This window comes from Brachionichthys hirsutus, unplaced genomic scaffold, assembly GCF_040956055.1.
Source record: "Brachionichthys hirsutus isolate HB-005 unplaced genomic scaffold, CSIRO-AGI_Bhir_v1 contig_1054, whole genome shotgun sequence".
Lineage (NCBI taxonomy): Eukaryota > Metazoa > Chordata > Actinopteri > Lophiiformes > Brachionichthyidae > Brachionichthys > Brachionichthys hirsutus.
In genome coordinates, this window is record NW_027180768.1 from 1 (window position 1) to 18,599 (window position 18,599).

The 18,599-nt window shown below is 40.7% G+C and overlaps 3 protein-coding genes across 4 annotated transcripts; all 3 read left to right on the top strand.

Annotated features, from left to right (window-relative positions):
* The first annotated feature begins 4,835 nt into the window (after positions 1-4,835).
* On the top strand, positions 4,836-7,875 carry LOC137916667 (leukemia NUP98 fusion partner 1-like). The gene is made up of 3 exons (XM_068759639.1): positions 4,836-5,021; positions 6,865-7,110; positions 7,759-7,875. The coding sequence occupies exons 1-3, from the start codon at positions 4,836-4,838 to the stop codon at positions 7,873-7,875; spliced, it is 549 nt and encodes a 182-aa protein (XP_068615740.1).
* Positions 7,876-11,131: 3,256 nt separating this feature from the next.
* LOC137916670 (transmembrane protein 45A-like) lies at positions 11,132-14,698 on the top strand. The gene is made up of 6 exons (XM_068759642.1): positions 11,132-11,252; positions 12,584-12,795; positions 12,912-13,124; positions 13,667-13,851; positions 13,924-14,066; positions 14,163-14,698. Exons 2-6 carry the CDS (start codon positions 12,600-12,602, stop codon positions 14,257-14,259), a joined length of 834 nt encoding a protein of 277 aa, XP_068615743.1. The 5' UTR covers positions 11,132-11,252; positions 12,584-12,599; the 3' UTR covers positions 14,260-14,698.
* An 803-nt stretch (positions 14,699-15,501) lies between these two features.
* On the top strand, positions 15,502-18,599 carry LOC137916668 (vesicle transport protein SFT2B-like). 2 transcript variants are annotated; one of them, XM_068759640.1, is made up of 8 exons: positions 15,502-15,656; positions 15,749-15,838; positions 16,035-16,120; positions 17,280-17,361; positions 17,619-17,654; positions 17,760-17,818; positions 17,898-17,927; positions 18,058-18,599. In XM_068759640.1, exons 1-8 carry the CDS (start codon positions 15,591-15,593, stop codon positions 18,095-18,097), a joined length of 489 nt encoding a protein of 162 aa, XP_068615741.1. In that variant the 5' UTR covers positions 15,502-15,590; the 3' UTR covers positions 18,098-18,599. The 2 variants fall into 2 exon arrangements, with proteins under 2 accessions (XP_068615741.1, XP_068615742.1); XM_068759641.1 differs by lacking the exons at positions 17,280-17,361; positions 17,619-17,654; positions 17,760-17,818; positions 17,898-17,927; positions 18,058-18,599 and adding an exon at positions 16,257-16,607.

Below are 18,599 nucleotides of genomic sequence, written 5' to 3' on the forward strand. Positions count from 1 at the left end.
AACTGACTGAGTGAGTCACAAATCACAATTAAGTTGGTAAAGAAGAAACTGGAGTCTCTTACCCTCTAGGCACTCTCTTTTGTTGTCTAGTTTTTCCAGTGCTTTAGCCCTCCTGAACAGAGCCTTGATGTAACGAGGATTCAGCTCCACAGCCCGACAACAGTCCTCCACCACTTCTGTCCATTTCGACTGAAATAGTTAACATTTGAAAATAAATGTATTCCAAAACATACCTGCGTCCGGATTTACAATAGTTAGTAGCAGTCCACTATCCAGAGACGTCTGGCAGGCTTGCCATCAACTATCACACGCTGGTTTTGGTCTCGTACCACCCTTGTTTTGTTTAGTGTGAATAAACACAGGCGCCATACTCAACGGTTTTTGTTGTGTATTACTTCACGTTTGTAAAAAGAGCTACAGTTAAAACATCACACTACATTTAACAGCTTATGTGTGAGCTGCTGATCTTATAGGGTCGCACTGAACTGGGAGGTAAACGTTCACTCATGGCAGTTAGAATGATGTTAATAATTTGCACAGGCTCTATTAAACATTGACCAAAACATCCCCCACTCTTTACAGCAGTCATCTTTATTTGTGTGTGTGTAAACATGCTGTCATTATAGCAAGGGTTGGATAGAATATACCAAGAATGTACAAGGCATGACATAAAAAGAAGTACCGCGGGGATGTTAAAGGACGCTGCCAACCTGCTGTTCGTAGGCTGCCGCTCTGTTCTGGTAGAATGTTGATAAATCGTTCTTCTGCTCTGCAGGGCAGAGACCAATAGCCTCCGCGTAACACTGGATGGCATTCTCATATCTGCCAGCCTTGAAGTACTTGTTGCCCTTATTCTTTGCAGCTTGGGCCCGATCCAAAGGGCTCTAAATGAGGGAGAGCAAGAGAAAATGAAAGAATAATTGATAAAGAGGTTTCCTGTGACCCGGTGGACTGGCTCAACTACCAAAGAGCCGCAATGCATTTTCCTCACATACACAGTTATAATAAACTTTATTTCATACACGAACTGTAGCTAAAAGTGCGTCTGGAAGTGTTTACAAAGAACCAATAATGACAAAAGAACATAAAAACACAAATAGAATATAAGCATAAACAGGCTGCAGCATCGGACTGCTCATGCACGCCAAAGACTGAATGACAAGAAAAATTTAAAAACCCAAACTTCATGGCAACAACTGTGGATATGCTTAAAACAAATGTTTGCATTTCTTGATATAAAGGAGAACAGCCTTTCCCAGGTGGGACGCTGTAAAAAATATATTCGCACATTGCTGACATCAAAATTAACAGAACAAAAATTCCCTAAAAACAAGCAAGTTAGTTAGTTAACCATGTTATTATGAAAATGATGATCACTGAACTTATACTTCAAGTGCATCTGACTAAGTATACAACCATTTTCTCCACATGCAATACATCAACCTGTGCGTTGGCTGAGGCACACAGACTAGCATGCTAGCCAGCATTCAGATAAAGCATGGCGCTGCATGTAATATCGCTTTGTTGTTACTGAGGATACATCATGGTCTCTCTATTTGACTGGTCTGTAGTTTGATATCGTCAACGTGAAGCAATGGCTCAGAGCAAATTTAAAACAAATTTGAAAACAACTCACCCAGAACTTATTAATAAGGAATGTGGCGCACGTTTACATAAAAGAACAACTGAGAAGATCAGGTGTTGATGAAATCTTAGTTAATGCTAAGAAGCCACATACGATTGCAGAGATGGTTATAGTGACGCCGTAAACACAACACTGGATCCACATTTCTGCAGACACTGAAGACAAATAAAATATATACACAATACTCAGGTTTCCTCCTCCAAATCCTCACGGCGGGGGGAAAGTCTCTACTATGCATGTGTGATAACGTGACCTCATTAACAGCATCACATGCATCATCCAAGTAGCCAAAAGAAGCCGCGTACTTTGTCAAAACAAATAGTAAATAATGTAGTAGAAAGTCACACGTGCGCGTCTTCGCAAGTAGTACAGCAGTAGTATAATGACCTCAGACAAAACCCTGTCGCCCCGGTGTAGCCGGAGAACAAAGCTACTCGGGTTATATCATACTGCTGTCTGTGATGGATTAACTCTGCTAAAAACACACTGAAACTGAAGTCACATACAGAGAGGCTAACGCTAGCAAAAGATACAAGACAAGCTAGCTTCATTTGTTTCTGTACGGCCAGTTATTAGCCACGGCCATGCTTTTATTTTGAGCATGTTTGCGCTGTTGCTACTACTTGAGCATAATATTGAATTATGCCAAGATACGCTTATAATGCAATTTTAGAAAGCTAGCTTGCCAGCTAGCATTGGTTAATCCTGCGTGGAGCGGCTAGCTATCGGCCTCGCTCTGCGACTATCGTTAAGTGTCCTTGACTGTACTTGAGAAAGCGGACGCTCACGCTAACGCGGTACAATATGCGACCTGCGGGGGGGGGGGGGGGGGGAGGAGGTCACGGGGTTACGGTAGCGTTACCGTTTTCTGCTGGTCCCGGTTCGCTTCTGCTCCGTCGCCCTGGCCCTGCGACGGACTCGCGCTGCCTTCTGGAGTTATCCGCTCCCCGGTTCCTTTGCCTTCCTTCCTGCAGCGTTTCCACAGGTAAACCGCCCCTACTCCCAACACTATCGGAGCCCCGACCAGCAATGCTAGCTGCCAACGCGGTAGTCCGGTACCGGCCTGTGGCTCGACTGGCTTTGAAGCAGCCATGATGACAACCCAGCGACAGCTAGCCAGAAACTAGCACCACAAAGCAGCGTGAGAGACCGCGTCTCCTCTTCCTGCGCTCGCCGAGGTCACCCCGAGGAATCATGGGAAAAAACCTAAGGGCAGACAAGCCACGACGAAAAGGTAGTTGTAGTTCTGCTGGGGAATTTTGTAGTCCGAACTGCCCTGAGACGCAGACTGAACATTAGATTGAAATGTGCATCATTTAAGACTTAAATGTTAAGGTATCACAATATCTCTGCTTTTGCAGGTGCGTAGGGATCGATTAAAATATTATTGGTACATTTCATGAAGCCTCCCAAGATGATTGATCAGAACAAAGGTATTTACAGAAAGCACAGAAAAAAGAGAATAGTAATACAGTATTGAGTTTTCTGTCCTGACATAATATCCATTACCAAGATTACCATTTTGTTTCCAGTGCGTTCATTAAATACAAGCTCTGACGCGCACACACGCACGCACGTACATTTGGATGCAGACACCAGAGGGCAGTGCTACTGACTTTCTAATCTAGTCTATAATATAATCGATAATAATAATAAAATCTTACATCTTTATACTTTTGTCATTGCGCCTGTACACACACAGTACATACACAACGAAATTACATTTACCCTACGTGACTGTGCCAAATTCTATAAACATTGGTCAATAATCAACAGAGATATTGAGGAACAAATTTTGAAGCTCCATTGACTACAATGTAAATGTAATTTTCAAAATGATCCAGAATCCGGGATCTCTTATGAATTGGGCAGACAAACAAACACCGGTGATCACATAACCCCCGCCTTGTTTATTTTTAAAAGACATGTTGGAAAATATATTGTTGACATAAAAGACATTGTTACCACAATTATTTTGCATCCAAGTCGTCTTTTTAGAGTGCATGTCAAGTTTTACTACACGTGTTTTTGTGTCCTTGCCAATTTCAGTCTCTTCCCTGTTCCATTTCAGATCTGTGAGCTGGTCTGTCTGGACACCGCTGGAGTTTGATTCAATTTATGCCCAAGGCCATGTGTCCCCAAACAGCGACCAGTAGCTAAACACGCTGTATTTAGCTACTGAGACATGTCCTCTCAACATCATAAACGTTTGATTAGTTTTCCCTTTATGAGGTGTTCTATAATACAAAGAATAGTAACCTATAGTCACATAATTTCACAGAAAAGGTTTCATTATGTGTTTGGAGTTGAATTAAAATTCTAAATTCCATTTAGAATTCACACAAAAAGAATGAAAAATATGCCAAACACTTTGATCTGTTCAGGTTGACCATAAAACACAGTGTTTTCCTCAAAGCAATACATTGTCCACTGACAGGAGCATGATCTGTAAAGCCATGAAATCCAAAGGCTGCAGAGGGTGTTGACAGCAATGATGTCTGATTTTCTAGCTATTCTCTATTCCCTTCTTTTTATTCCTGTAAAATCTGCCCGCTATTTTTAGCCTGTGGCCACTGTAAATTGGCTGCACTCCTATGATGCTGCAAATAGTTTAGATGAAGGGAACGGGATCTTTGGTTTATCCTGAACTCCTGTGTGAAAGAAGCCACAGACTCCCATCACACGGTGGTGGATAAGGGTAGCCTGCACTCCATAATTATTGACAGGTTTGATGTACTCTGTGAGTGGAAAGTATGGGGAAATTGGAGTTTGAGTAATCTACCCTCAGGCCTATGACTGTAATGGAAAGATTAAAAGCAGTGGTCACATCACCCACACAGTGCCAAAATACCAGCCGTCCTTCTCTGATTCCCATCCCCCTCTTTATTCCCCATCATCTCCGGTTTTATTTTCTCCCGGAAACAAGAACCAGATTAGTGGGGAATCATTTATATAAAGACGTGCATGAATCTAAGCTGTTTATTTTTAGTTCCTTCAATAAAACTACAGCAGTATTGTTAATTGAGGTGAGTTACCTTTGCCTTGTTGGACAGCGTTGTGTGTTTGGAGCAGCCAGTCAGTTGGGGCATTAGTAGGTTGTCCCAGTATCGCTTTTACCCTCAGTGCCACTGGGCTTGGAGTCAGGCTTTCTTTTGTTGCAACACCAAGAGGCTCCCTGCAAATCCCCATCATGTCTCTCAGGCTCCTGCCTGCTTTCCTTGTGGATAATGACGAGGATGATGATGGAAACTTCACTAAATGGATGAGCAGTTACTGGGGTCATGGAACAGAAGCTGGACACTCTAGAGATAGGAAGGGCAGTTTCAGAAGACCCGCAAGAGCAAATGCTGACCGAAGAGCATCGCTCCCGACTGTGGTAAGGACCGAGAGGATTTAACGGCACAGCATGTGATTTCGCTGAATGTACAATGTTAACGTTCAAATTGACACATGCAGAGCAGATACTTTTAATTTCAATATCTGACTGACCACAGCATGAAAGGTACTTCGGTTTGTGTAGCTGTGGAGGACAGAGGTCGGTGCCTGGTACACAGGGAGATCAAGCCATCAACTTAAAATATTTGAGTGTAGACATGGCTACTAATAGAAATCAGGTGAGGCATTAGATTACCCCCCTGCTGAGACTGTCAATCAATCAATCACCTCAGCATGAACAACTGCTAACTGTAATATTTTATCAAGATGTATGGTCGAAACAGAGAAAATGTTTGTTTAAATTATGGCATATGATAACATTACATTAGAATGTATTTAGCATGCATGCATACAGTACTCTGTCGGGCTGTGAGTGCTTATCTATATCTATAGCTTGTCCTGAACGTAGAACGTGAACCGCCTCCAGTACACAGTTTTACACACACACACACAGACGCACAAATATGAAAAGGTATAAATAAACCTGACTATATACTGGATCTTTTTACTTCCTGAAACTGATGATGAACGTTGAGCAAAGTTTTCAGACGAATCCAGGCCTGGCTCTGAGTCTGTCTGTCTGTCTGTTTCAGCTGTCCTGCTAAAGATCAGCTGTTTATGTTTAGTGATTTGTCTTTGTTGGTTTTAGACATTACCCAGCATTTATGTCAAATAAAGCAAACAATTTTGTATGTTTTTTTTTGTTTTTTTTACTAGTACTGAAGCATGGAAGCGGTTGACGGGCCTCAGTATATTCAAAGCTAGGGAACTCTATACATGCACCCTGTACACGGCTCAATTCATGTGTTTTCATGAAAGCAGTTGAATCAAACTTTTGTCTGAATTCCTGAGTTAACAGGCAGGTAATGTGAAACTGGAGCAGATGATTTGACCTATAAATCGACCACTGGGAGGCCGACAGCTGCAGCTCAGCTGAAAATGTGATTTGTTGTCGATGTCAAAGCCTCTGCCAGCAGAGATCAACCTCAGTGTGTCATTCAAAGGCAGATAGAGCCCAGTGGCACAATGTAATCCATGAATAAATAAATAAATAGATATTTGCTGTTATGTAGAACTCAAATACCGCACACATGTTTCAAACTGCTAAGCTCCTTGTGAACTGAACTATGGGGAATTACCAGGAAGGATCTTCTGAACGTGCTATTGAATTTCACTGTGGGACATATTGTTTGTGTTGTATAACACACTTATTAGTCTGGATTCTCTTTTTTTAATTATTGAATTATTGAATTTAATAAAAGTGGACTAAGTTCAAATCAGATCCACCTGATACCAGCAAAAAACTGAACATATACAGAACCTTACCTTCTGTTCGCAGCACAGAGTTACTTAAGAGGTTATTTAAAGGTCACATATTATACTCTTTTTCCACAAGTTAACACAGTTCCCAGACACTTAAATGAAATATCTGTGACAGTCGTTGGTCAAAGTAGCAAACAGCTGCTGAAGGAAGGCATCTCTCTTTTCTGTCTTAAGCAGTTCTGTCAGAAAAGCCTCTGAAAATGAAACCGAAAATAAATTCATAGCGGGCACGTGTGGAGCTGCACGCTACCATGGTAACCGGTGAGGTAACTTTTTTTTTTAGCACACACTAAAAACAATTTGGCCAATTTTCACCAGAACATTACCACCAAAAAGAAACTTTATCCACTCTGTTCTTCGTCTTCAACTCCATGGGAATATTACACCATTGATTTCCTTCAATAGTAGTGAGATCCATTTTCCAGTTGTGTAATGGCACATATTCGCCCTGTGCTCCACAGTCACAATTAGACGCCATGAAGCTGAACAGGCTGCACACAGCAGCGATGGCACCAACCCCGAGCCACATCAAAGCCAGAGAGGAGAAGGGGGAGGTCAGGCTCCACCAGAGAGCCCATCGTGTCTCCTCAGAAGACAACAGCCGTCCCAAATCAGCCATCCCGGAGAACCGCATCACCACCATCCCGGAGTTAACAGAGTCATTCGAGAGGAGGCTCAGTCTCACTGATAAGAAGTCCATGTCTCTGGTGACCTTAAGTCATATGATTATTTTCTTTTAATTGTTTTATTTACTAGCCTGATGTGCTGTAGTGTGTCCAGTCAATGGCAGGATCAGTGAGAGCTGTGCATTCTGTGGTAAAGGTTAAAGATCACTTTAAATCCCTTTCTTTTGTTATGCAACTCAGTTAATTTTATGTGATATTTTACTTATGTGCTTTAAATCATTTCAATTATCGTACTAATTTCTACATTCTTAATTTAATAAATAGGTAACTAATGGAGAACTTTGGTGCTTGATAGGTTTTTAAGTTTTCTGTGCTCAGAAGTGAAATACAAAAACTGGCATTGTCTGTTATCAACAGAAGTTGGAGCTTAATTCCAACTTTTTTACTAAAAGTACTGTGAAACACAAACAGTATATTAATCATTTGACTACGAATTGTTAATTGTGTCCAACAAAGCAAAAACTGAGTTGTTACATGTTTGTTTGGTGTCATGAGATTATAAATAAAACTTAATTTAAGCCAAGCTACAGTAACATTTTTCAATACACTGGTGTAGTTAAAGTACCATGCAGTTACCATGCAGTCAGACAATATCCGTAAATATACCAGCTAAATATTTCTGGTCTGAGGTTGAGATTTAAAAGGGAAAGTTGATTCCTTCTTTTACAGACTGATGACAACAAGTTGTGTCTTGTCTGTCATGAGGAAAGGAGGAAGACTGGAGGGGGAGTTCAGGAGCTGCACTGCTTGCATCGCTTTCACAAAGAGGTAAAACATCTTCACTGAGTCAGACACGTTGCAATGTGTCCTGTTCACTTTGTTTATTGCAAAAGAATGTTGTTCACTCCACTCCCAGCGTGTCAGATCTTCTGTTCATGAGGACCGCTGCTTCCCCCCTTATGCATGACATGAAGTAGAAACATCTCTCTGTGGAAGCAGGGAGCACCCTAAAGATGTTCCCCTTGCCTGCGGACTTGACACTTAAGATATCACAATATCGCCGTATGATGTGTGTGAAGGTGGTTCGAAGGTTAGGGCAGTGTCGACCTCGGAGCAGCAGTGAAGCAGCAGCCTTTCAGATGAGGAGGCTCTCAGACGTGAGGAGGAAGTCAGCAGACGGGCCTATCACCATGGAGAAAGAGCAGCACGCACTCCGGCGACAACTTTCCCTGCGAAGACATCGCTGATATCATTCTGTGGAGGGAGCGGACATCTGTTGGAAAAGTGGTTGGTTTTCACCGCTAGGCCACAGATCAGGAGTCTCCTGATCTTTTCCCACTATATGATCTAACAAGTGTTAAAATCCCACAGCCCCGACTGTGCCTGACCTGATCCTGTAAAACTGTCTTGTTTCCACGATTTTAACATTCTCATTCAAAAGCAAACGTCAAAAGCAAAGCATGAGGATTTATAAATAAATCTTCAAGTTAAAAAATGAGTGACACTTTTCCTGCCAAGAGCTGCATTGAAAGATGATGTGACTTTAGCTCTGGTGAAGAATATGTGCCTCTGTGTAACATCACTTCCAGCACTGCTGTCATAACCTGATGTAATGTGATGTTTTGTTATGAATGACAAGCTAAAGAATATATTTCTGGTTCTAATATTAAAATAGTTAAAGATTTTTCACTAGCATTCTTACTACATTTAGAAAATCTTTCAGCAGCCCCCCAATATAACTGTAATAGCAGTCTGAAAATTAAAAATGTCTGCAAAAATATTTAAGATGGCAACTAGAGTAGATTTAATCAGATTACCTCAGCCGCTGTAGATTTCTACTGACACCATATACTTTAGACTTGTAGGACAACTTGTGTCATTTTCATTGCTGTTTGTATTGTTACAAAAGAAAAAGTTAAAATAAAGAATCGCAGTGTAAATATGTTGCGTGTTGGTCAGCATGTTATAAATGACCTCCCGACATCAGTGACCTCCCAATCATCAAGAAAGCATGAGCATTCAGTTTGGCTAAAAAAAAAAAAAGACAGAGACAAAAATATGTAATATGTTAAATGTGTTTCAGTGCTTGGAGCAGTGGCTCTAATGGAAACGGATGTGTCCCACATGCTGCGTCCTTGTGTCCATGGTGAAGCCCTTCACCATGGACACAGGATTGTCTTTTGGTATGTGAGGCCCCGAGTGGACACTGTGTGGGAGTGACGGACCGCCTAAGGATAATAATCTGCAGGGATGACACACTCGTTATCAACTGGAGACTATAATTGGTTTGAGTAAATCAATGTCTCTAATATTAGATGGAGTTTATTTCGCCCTTTCTTCATTAATATGCTATTTATTTTAAATGCCAGAATACAAAGCTGCATTGCGCCTGCAGTTTATAAAGCCAACTTCCACAAAATGAACTCTATTCTATTCTTGCATGTTGTATTATTGCACAGCTCATTTACATTAAAGGATTGGTATTTTAGGATGATGATGATGAATATATTTATTAGATAGAATGTTAGAGCAGTACAAGTACAGGCAAACACCCTGTATAAGAGGAGCATTTGCAGGATCATGCAGGGATGATTTGATTTGATTTGATTTGATTTCCTGCAGAGGGAGGTTGATACTGCTCTCATTGTGTGCAGTGGCTGATTAGCGTAGCGAGGACAAGGACTGTAAAGTTGTAAACACATGTTTATGTCATGTTGGTCGTAAGTTGGAGGATTTTGTTGATAGAGAATAAATGAATGAATGAATGAATGAATAAATAAACACTTCATCTTGCAATAGCCTAGCATTTCTATTTGTAGCTCCACTCTGGTGGTCACTCCCAATCATTTATTTGAAATGTAATCAGCCTACAATATTAGATTGAGAGCTTATATAAATTAGGTTTGTTTTTTTTAGCATTGAAATTGTATTTCCATTTCTGTCTTGCCTGTCAACAACAAAGTGAATGTGACTCGCCAATGTCCGAGTGTCAGTGTTATGCTAAGTATTTGCATATTCAAATGAACTGGCTGGTGTTACTTGTTATTTGACTCAGTCCACGTCAAGCACAGGAATGAATTTTCTGGAATCTGATAAATGTACAGATTAAAGTACTACATAAACAGACTAAAGTACTACAGAAACAACAAGCTTTGCTAAAATTATTGTGTGAGTGAGTCCATCCAGCCGGGTTCAGCCTGTGTTGGAAACTCCTTCTCCTACTTGAGGAAGGAACCTGCTCCATCTTCCTGAAATGTTTTGCATTTTTAGCGTGTGCTACTTGTCCAGCAGAATTTAGCTGCTTACATATAAATGCGTCTGTATTAATACATTGTGTATTACAATTATATATATTACTAAAGGACAAATTCCATGCATAAACCAAAAGGAATCCATATTTACACAGATGGGCTCCAGCAACACCCGTGACCTGCAAGGCGGATAAATCGGCTGCAGACGAGGTGATTGAGTTTGTCTACGAGAAAATGGATGGAAGAATTAATAATAACTAAAGCGGAAAAGCGGTAGAAAACGACTGACTGACTAAATAAAGATATCAAATGTTACTTTATTACTTTTCTTTCTATGTAGGTTTTTCAAATTTGATCAAGTACACAACTGAAAGAACGTTTACCCTCATAAATTATAAGAGCGATCTACTTCATCCTCCTGTCGAATCTTTCACAAATAAATGCACAAAATAAAAAATATAGTAATAAATGAATATAGACATTTGGAACAGATGGTAGTAATAAATCACAGGATAATGGAGAGATATGTGTCATAGGCGATGTTAGAGAAGGTTTTTTAAATATATTTTGTGAGTATTAGGCATCAAGGGAGGGTCCCAGCAGCAGCAGTCTACGTGCCGGAGGTCCCGTGTGGGAGATGGAAAATAGCAGATTACTCTCAGGCAGAGAGGCGGAGTGAAAGTGCACACGTGGACATCTTAGACCGACATGAGCTCCAGCCAATCACAGCACAGATTGATGACGTACCTCATCTCTGTCATCCAATAGGATAGTTTTATTGGGATAGACGCGTAAACTGCGTCGACTTGGAAAAACTAAGAAAGAAAGGGGTTGGAGAGCCAGTCTGGTTGGGAGGCTGCAGGGACTCGATGGAGTTAGCTGCTGCGGGAATAATATTTATTGAATGAGAACATGAGACTGTTTTAATTGTTGTCTGATTCATCCTCTTCTCATCTGCAGGAGCTTACTTTGGTAAGAGACGCCTTTTATTTGTTTTACTATAAAGGAATTCTAATGTCCTGTAGTTCAGTTTCTAAATTCATGTATATACTAGTCTAACTGGTTGTTACACAAAACAACTACATTAAAACTCTCACATATACAATTGTACATACACTAAGTTTTTCCCACCAGGCTTTAATACTTCATATCTTCAACTTTGCTCACTTTTAGCCCACATCTCTCTTTTGATCCGCATCAAATGATCTTGAACACGTTTTACGCGTGTCTTTGATCACTTTTATCAGCTAGGCAGCTAACTTTATATATAACTCTTTACTCAGCTTTACAGTCTTTGTATATACAGTATAATATATATATATGGATATTTATTAGAGATAAAATATATTTATTTTAAAAATGGCACTTCCATCCTATCATCCTTGGCGTTATTTGATTCATATAATATAAAACGAGTAAAACATTTTGAGGGAGTATTCAGGTTAAAGATGAACAGATACGGTAAGTACATCACAGACTGCTCAAAAATGTTAATAATGATAAACAAGAAATGATACATGCAACAAATAAGCAGTAGGCCTCGTAGTTGTAAAATAAAGTATTGATTATAGGTAGAATGGTGTTTTGGATCATCATTATTAACACATATGCATTCGTTAATTATTCGGTCAGGGTTGGGCTGGAACACAGTACACAAAAGTTCTTGTTTATGTCGTTTTGTAATCAGCCTGAAACCAGAGTGTTCTCTATCAACACTGGCGAGACATGAAGTGGTGATTGCCATGGCAACCAAAGCGTTTTCCTCTGTCTGGAGAGGGTGAACTGGCACAGATGAGCTCGGTTTAACATCTCAAACGATCGCTCCTTAATGAATGTTGTCCCTCAAATGGTTTTTGTTGCTGGGCAGAATATTGTCATCTCCATCACAAAGATCCATGCACCTTTTCTTTCCCCCTCCATTGATTTCACTCCTTTTTTCCTCTCTTTTATTCTAATTATATGAAATCTTGTTTAAGCGTGATCCTCTATTTGGTTTGTGATGGGGCAATAGCCCAAACACGCAATAATTATGTGCGATTATGCTGCTGAACTAAATTACAGGCACTTGGACTGTTTATGCCAACATATCTCTCTCTCCATAATGTCAGACAGCCATGCCAAACATATTGCATAAACATGGGAAGAACTTTCTGATGTAAATCTTATGTTTATATTCATGCATTTGCAACATTTATTACTAATATTTCCACCGGAGAGTAAAGCCATGACTCCACTTTTTATTATTACTCTGCTCTAAGGCATTTATCCACAACTGTTTGTTGGTTGTTCCTCCTACATTTTAGGCGCCGCCCGTGAGTCATGGGAAGCTTCAAGGGTCACGCACTCCCCGGAAGCTTCTTTCTGGTAGCCGGGATCTGGTGGACAGGAAAACACTCACTCTGGCACGCCACCCGCAGGAACAAGAATATAGGGTCCAGTCGCCTGGCAGGCAGAGCCCTGCAACGCCGGCTGGAGATCCTGGAAAGCTCCATCGTACTCATCTTCTCTTTGGTTGGTAAGTATGTGAATAAAAAATGAGCTATAGGAAGAATCCAGTGCATAGGATTTAATCACAACACAAATGTATACAGTGTTCGCCCTTCTGAGCGTTTGTTCCACTGTGCTCTGCAGGAATACTGGCAGAACAGTTTTTATCAAATGGGCCAGGATTCCAGTTGTATGACTTTACAGAGGGACACTGGGTGTTTCTGATGAACTGGCAGCATTCCACCATGTACCTGTTCTTTGGCCTGGCTGGGGCCTTGTCTCTGATCGTCCACACCACAGAGGCCGCTCCGCTGGCCCTGGACAGGTTAATGCTGGCGGTCGCCTTCTTTAATGAAGGTGAGCCACTCGCGTTTTGTTTTTGTTTGGACTGATCTGAGCTCACGATGAGCTGGCGTCTTGTCCGAGGCGTAGCCGCCTCTCGACCGTCGTCAGCTGGGATAGACTCCGGCAACACCAGGTGACCCACAGGGAGGATAAAGCGGCTGGAGATGAGACGATTCAGGTCGTCTCATCTACATGAAAAGGGATTGGATAGAGCAAAAGCGACTAGCTGCCATGTAAAACAGTCTGATAAACAAAGCAGCTTGACAAATATACAAAAAAGATTTGTTTTGTACTTTGTTTTGTACATTTGTCAAGCACACAAAGTGAACATCTTACCCAAGCATTATGTTCAAGAATGCATAGCTTAAAATAAAATTATAATTTTACATATGCAGGTCTTTTTGCAAATGCAGTTTATTTTCAATAATGACACAGACATATATAAAAAAGCGGCATGTATATGAAGGACAAAGGAAACAGGAGCTGGAAAAAACAAATGTCCTCGACTAAAGCAGTCTATTTTTCCATTGATGGGCATCTCTTTGTCTTGGCAGGATTTCTGTTCTTCTACCACGTCCATGGCAGGAGTATGCTGGATGTCCACGTACATCAGATCCTCCTGTATACCATCTTTGGCAGTGCTCTCATTGCCTTCCTGGAGGTTTTCCATCGAGGCAACATTCTGCTGGAGCTCCTTCGCTGCACCCTCACAGTCCTGCAGGGGAGCTGGTTCTGGCAGGTAAATCTGAACATGTGCATATTAAATGGTTAAACCCGGGCCGTACAACTCCTGATGCTGCTTTGGCTACAGATTGGATTCGTGCTGTACCCTCCCCATGGCCCTGAGTGGGACCTAACCGATCATACCAACATGATGTTCGTCACCATGTGTTACTCCTGGCACCTCGCCTTTGCCTTGCTCACCGTGAGCGTTCTCTATTGCACTGTCAGCTGGTAAGAACCTTTTTGATCTCGCAAATTCATCTACTCAGGGAGTAAGTCTCTCACACTATTGTGCTTAGCTCTGTGTTTTGTTTGTGTTGCCTGTAGTGTGGTTCGCTCCAGATTGAGGAGGACTCCTCCAATGGAAATGGGACTTCTGAAGCCCAGAGAGAGGGATCCAGAGTCAGAAGATGAGATTTTATGAAGAGAACACTCCCACTGATAGTTTTCACAGTAAAAATCAGGGATAAAATGTTTACTCGCAATGGTAAATGCTATTTATTTTATTTGGCTGATGCTTTTCATATATACTGTCGTTTAATTTGTATTGATTAATTTGCACACACCGTAATTTAACATTTTTGTTTTCATTTCACAATATTACAAAAGTTAGACATTGGAATTTTTAGTATAATTATTTACGTTCAGGTTTTGCTATATTATAATAGATATTGCTGTTGTTAATGTGCGCCTTTAATTTTCAATTATGTAACACTTTATGACATTACATATAAAAAAAACATGTATAAGAGGACTACCTGTTGAATTCACGCCTTAACCTTAAACAGTATCTGATGACCAAAAACATACAGTTTGTACAATGTATGTCGATAATAAATGATTTTACTGTTGCCTATGAAAGATTAAAATCACGTTATATTATATGAATTCCAGATGAACGTTACGTTTCACCTCATCATCTCATCCAGAAGTAGGAATGTTGTTGTTTTTCTGTTCAGCGCCTCCTGTTTACTCAGGACATAACACGCATTCAGTATCACGACTGACGTAAAAGAAAAGATCGTCTGTGTTGAAGCAGACCAATCACTTTTATTAAAAATGTCCATCCCCGTCAGTTTTGATTTACGATTCTTCAAATCGCTGGTTAAAAGTCGGTACACGAGAAACGCGAGAAAAGCCTTGTGATCGGATTTGGGAATCGGATGCGTGAAATGCTTATGAAAATGCAATTCAGGCTTCTTAACAAAACACAGAAAAGCATTACAACCGATAATATAAAGTTTCTATTTGCAGTTAAAGTTTCGGTGTATTGATTTGTATATATTTTTTTGTCTACGACTTATCCTGGGTGGACGCGTCCTCCGCGCGTCGTCAGCTGGGCTCCCCGATTTATGAATTTATTTTTATTTTTATTTTTTAAACCTGGCTGTTATAGCTCTTTCTTTTAATCACTGCAATATTTCATAGGGATAGCGCAAAAAACAACAACAACAGCACACAATTGATTAGAAATGGGTGGAATACAGTTTCATATTTATTGTCATAGAATATAATAAAAGCCATTCTAATCCGGATAAACCCGATGAGCGTCGCCGAGTTAGATTGTCTTTTAAATTGGGATCAGAGTGAGACCTCTGTAGTCTTTTATTTGCTACAGGTAACCTCACCTGACAGCCCATAGAGGCCTCGCAGGAGTCACGTGACGATGACGAGGACGTCTATCCGCGTAGAGATAAGGAAACGGGCTAATTTTCCCACCTGTCTCCCGGAAACCATCTTCAGAGATCTCCAACCATGGATAAATTGAAATCAGTTTTAAGTGGCGAAGAAGCGCGCAGAGAGGATCGAACCGTCATAGAGGTAGGGAATAAAAGCAGCGTCAGCTGGACGTCTGTTATTGTCTCAACCTCACAGGAGGCATTAACGAACCTGAATGAATCTGTGTGGCACAGACTGTCAATGAAGCCTCCTCTCTGAGCTGGGCCACACGCGTGAGGGGATTCATCGCCTGTTTCGTGATCGGGGGCTCCTGCACCATTTTGGTAAATGCCTATAATTATAATAGATAATCTGTTGCTGCTGCTGTGTTCCACACAACGAGGAAGCGCACAGGGAGCTCCCATGTGGCCTTACTGGTTCTTCTAGCCCTGAGGAATGTTGAATTTTGCTGTTCGTTCGTTGTCGGCTGAAGCCTGGAGTCGGGTCGTGTCACCGACCAGCCTCATGTCTGTGTTACAGGGAGTGTGTATGCTCTTCATCCCCAGGATTGGCCTCACGCTCTTCATTGTGTTCTACACCTTTGGGAACATATGTGCTCTGTGCAGGTAAATATCCACAGCAACGAGAACTCGTCAGATTCCAACAGTTCATTGTGCTTCCATTTATTTATAAAATAATTATAATAATTTCTATCCATGTTTAAAAAATAAACGCCACAGACACACTTTCCATTTTTGTTAGGTGCACCTCGTTTGTACCGGGTTGGACCCGCCGTTTGCTTTCAGAACTGTTTAATCCATTGTGTTGCAAACATTCCTCAGATTGCATCACATTGCTGCAGATGTGTCAGCTGTGCATCCATGATGCAAATCTACTGGAAAGCCACATCCCAAAAGTTCCCTATTAGATCGAGCTCCGGTGACATTGGAGGCCATAGAAGTACATTCAACTCGCCGTCATGTTCACCAAACCAGTTTGAGACACGGCGCGTGGTTTTTTAATGCAGTGTTGTCTAAGGATGATATTTTGTCGGATATTTCCATAACGATATTTCCATAACGAAGTGCATGTTTACACCACGTAGGACACATAACGCTCAGTTCTTCATTTCCACACACTAACCATAAATGGAGCCCGACACGTATCAGACCGATGCACGCTAGGATGAGTCAGGTTGACAGTTAGCCTGTTCCAGAGGGGAGGGTGTTAACCACCCACTGTGAAGAGCACCTAATAAATATATTCATGCTACAACCCTTGACTCATCGTTGTCCACACGTCTCTCAATCGAGATAAAAGAACCGAAGAGAGATTCTAGCATTAATGAAAATCTCTTAACGGGTTATATTATGGTCTGTAGATGTTGAAATCCTAATTTCCTGCAATTGTGTGTTGAGAAATTGTTCTTATATTGCTGGACTTGCATACATTTTCATTCATTGATGAGCCTGTTGAGGATCCAATCGGGTGTTTTTGAGCATTGCCAGAAGTTCCAGAGGTGGCTCTATAGCTACGCGTTGTTTAATTTGGTGTTCTATGTTTTGCCAATAACCTAATAAATCAGGACAGCTGAACTGTGAGGTCATTCAGCAGGGTCCAGCACCGATCTGAAGTCCTGTTAAATTTTGATGGATAGCAGCTTGTATTTTACATCGGCCTTTCTACGACATGTCCAATCATCAGAATCAATGCAGGCAGCATGTTAACACGTAATATTGTCTTTTAAAAGCATTTCCATGTTTATTCCATGACCCTGTCCAACAGCACCATGTTTCTGATGGGGCCTGTGAAGCAGTTAAAACGGATGTGTGACAAAACAAGAGCACTGGCCACCACAATTATGATTGTAAGTGTATAAAATCAATGATGGTTTTACTTTTTACTCTGTTTAATGCCTCTATAGCCGAATTAGATTAATCCCCAGTCTAATGGGACACTGAAGGAAAATGATAAAACTTGTTGTGTAAGGAGAGAGATTCAACCTGCTTAAGTCTCTTTAAATGTTATCCAATACGCAATCTAAAATGTAAATTTAAATGGTCAAACCCCAACCAGCATGTCATAACATCATGTTTTTGTTTCTTTCTTCATTGTGTTCTGTAGACGTGTCTTGTGTTGACTCTCTGCGCAGCATTCTGGGTCAGTGAGAGCAGAAACGGTTGTGATCACTGCTAACTCTTAAGAACTGAATATAGTGGAGATGTGTCCTTCAAACAACAATGGTTAATTTTTTCTTTCTTACAGTGGAAAAACTTCGGACTTGCTTTGTTTTTTGTTATCTTGCAAATCTTGTCATTTTCCTGGTGAGTCAGAATTTCTCTGCTTGAATTTTAGTCCTAAATGAATGAAAGTTCTGAATTTTTAGTGTGGTTTTTTTTGCAGGTACAGTCTGTCGTACATCCCGTTTGTGAGGTATGTTATTTTGGACACACCACATATATATATATATATATATATATATATATTCAGCTTCAGAATTGTTACGGAATCAAAATGTAAATTTAAGCTTGTCTGGATGAGTGAACTTTGAAATATTTTCCAGGGAGGCTATACTGAGGCTGGTGGCGGTCTGCCTGAAGTGAGGTCCTGTCATTGTGTGCCAGATTCTGGTTTGATGAAGTGTTTTAACAAAAGTGCAGGTCTGTACCTGAAGTTACAGAAACGGGTCCCGGTTCTGTTTCAGAGAGTCTGGGACTCTTCCCGCTGCAGGTTCCTACGTTACAGTTGTTTTCTCTCTCAAATGTGTGTTTCGTACACTGCACTTTAATTTTTGGTAGGTATCAATTACTTAAGCCAAATTTATGTGTGTTGATTATTAATGTGTAAATATTTATGATAAATTAAAGTGTTAATGGTTTGTTAATTAAATTATAATGGAGTTATTTCCAATAGCGAGAAGTTAAAATAAAATGGCGCGGCCTCGACGCAAACTAAATCAGGGAAGTTTCAAGTGACTTCGAAGTGACGTGGATTTAAATAGACATGTCTATTTGAAAATGCAATGTCAAATGGAATAATATTATATTCTGTTTTATTCAGCATCATTTAATGTAACATGCTTACAAGAACATTAAAACATTTTGT

What these genes read in the sequence shown, in the direction of transcription:
- LOC137916667 (XM_068759639.1), top strand. Translation starts at nt 4,836, where the DNA reads ATGTCTCTCAGGCTCCTGCCTGCTTTCCTTGTGGATAATGACGAGGAT. An exon ending in GAGCATCGCTCCCGACTGTG is followed by an intron (nt 5,022 to 6,864) that starts GTAAGGACCGAG and finishes TGTGCTCCACAG; the next exon opens with TCACAATTAGACGCCATGAA. An exon ending in ATAAGAAGTCCATGTCTCTG is followed by an intron (nt 7,111 to 7,758) that starts GTGACCTTAAGT and finishes CTTCTTTTACAG; the next exon opens with ACTGATGACAACAAGTTGTG.
- LOC137916670 (XM_068759642.1), top strand. Translation starts at nt 12,600, where the DNA reads ATGGGAAGCTTCAAGGGTCACGCACTCCCCGGAAGCTTCTTTCTGGTA. An exon ending in GGTCGCCTTCTTTAATGAAG is followed by an intron (nt 13,125 to 13,666) that starts GTGAGCCACTCG and finishes TTGTCTTGGCAG; the next exon opens with GATTTCTGTTCTTCTACCAC. An exon ending in CTCTATTGCACTGTCAGCTG is followed by an intron (nt 14,067 to 14,162) that starts GTAAGAACCTTT and finishes TGTTGCCTGTAG; the next exon opens with TGTGGTTCGCTCCAGATTGA.
- LOC137916668 (XM_068759640.1), top strand. Translation starts at nt 15,591, where the DNA reads ATGGATAAATTGAAATCAGTTTTAAGTGGCGAAGAAGCGCGCAGAGAG. An exon ending in CTCTCTGCGCAGCATTCTGG is followed by an intron (nt 17,655 to 17,759) that starts GTCAGTGAGAGC and finishes TCTTTCTTACAG; the next exon opens with TGGAAAAACTTCGGACTTGC. An exon ending in TCGTACATCCCGTTTGTGAG is followed by an intron (nt 17,928 to 18,057) that starts GTATGTTATTTT and finishes AATATTTTCCAG; the next exon opens with GGAGGCTATACTGAGGCTGG.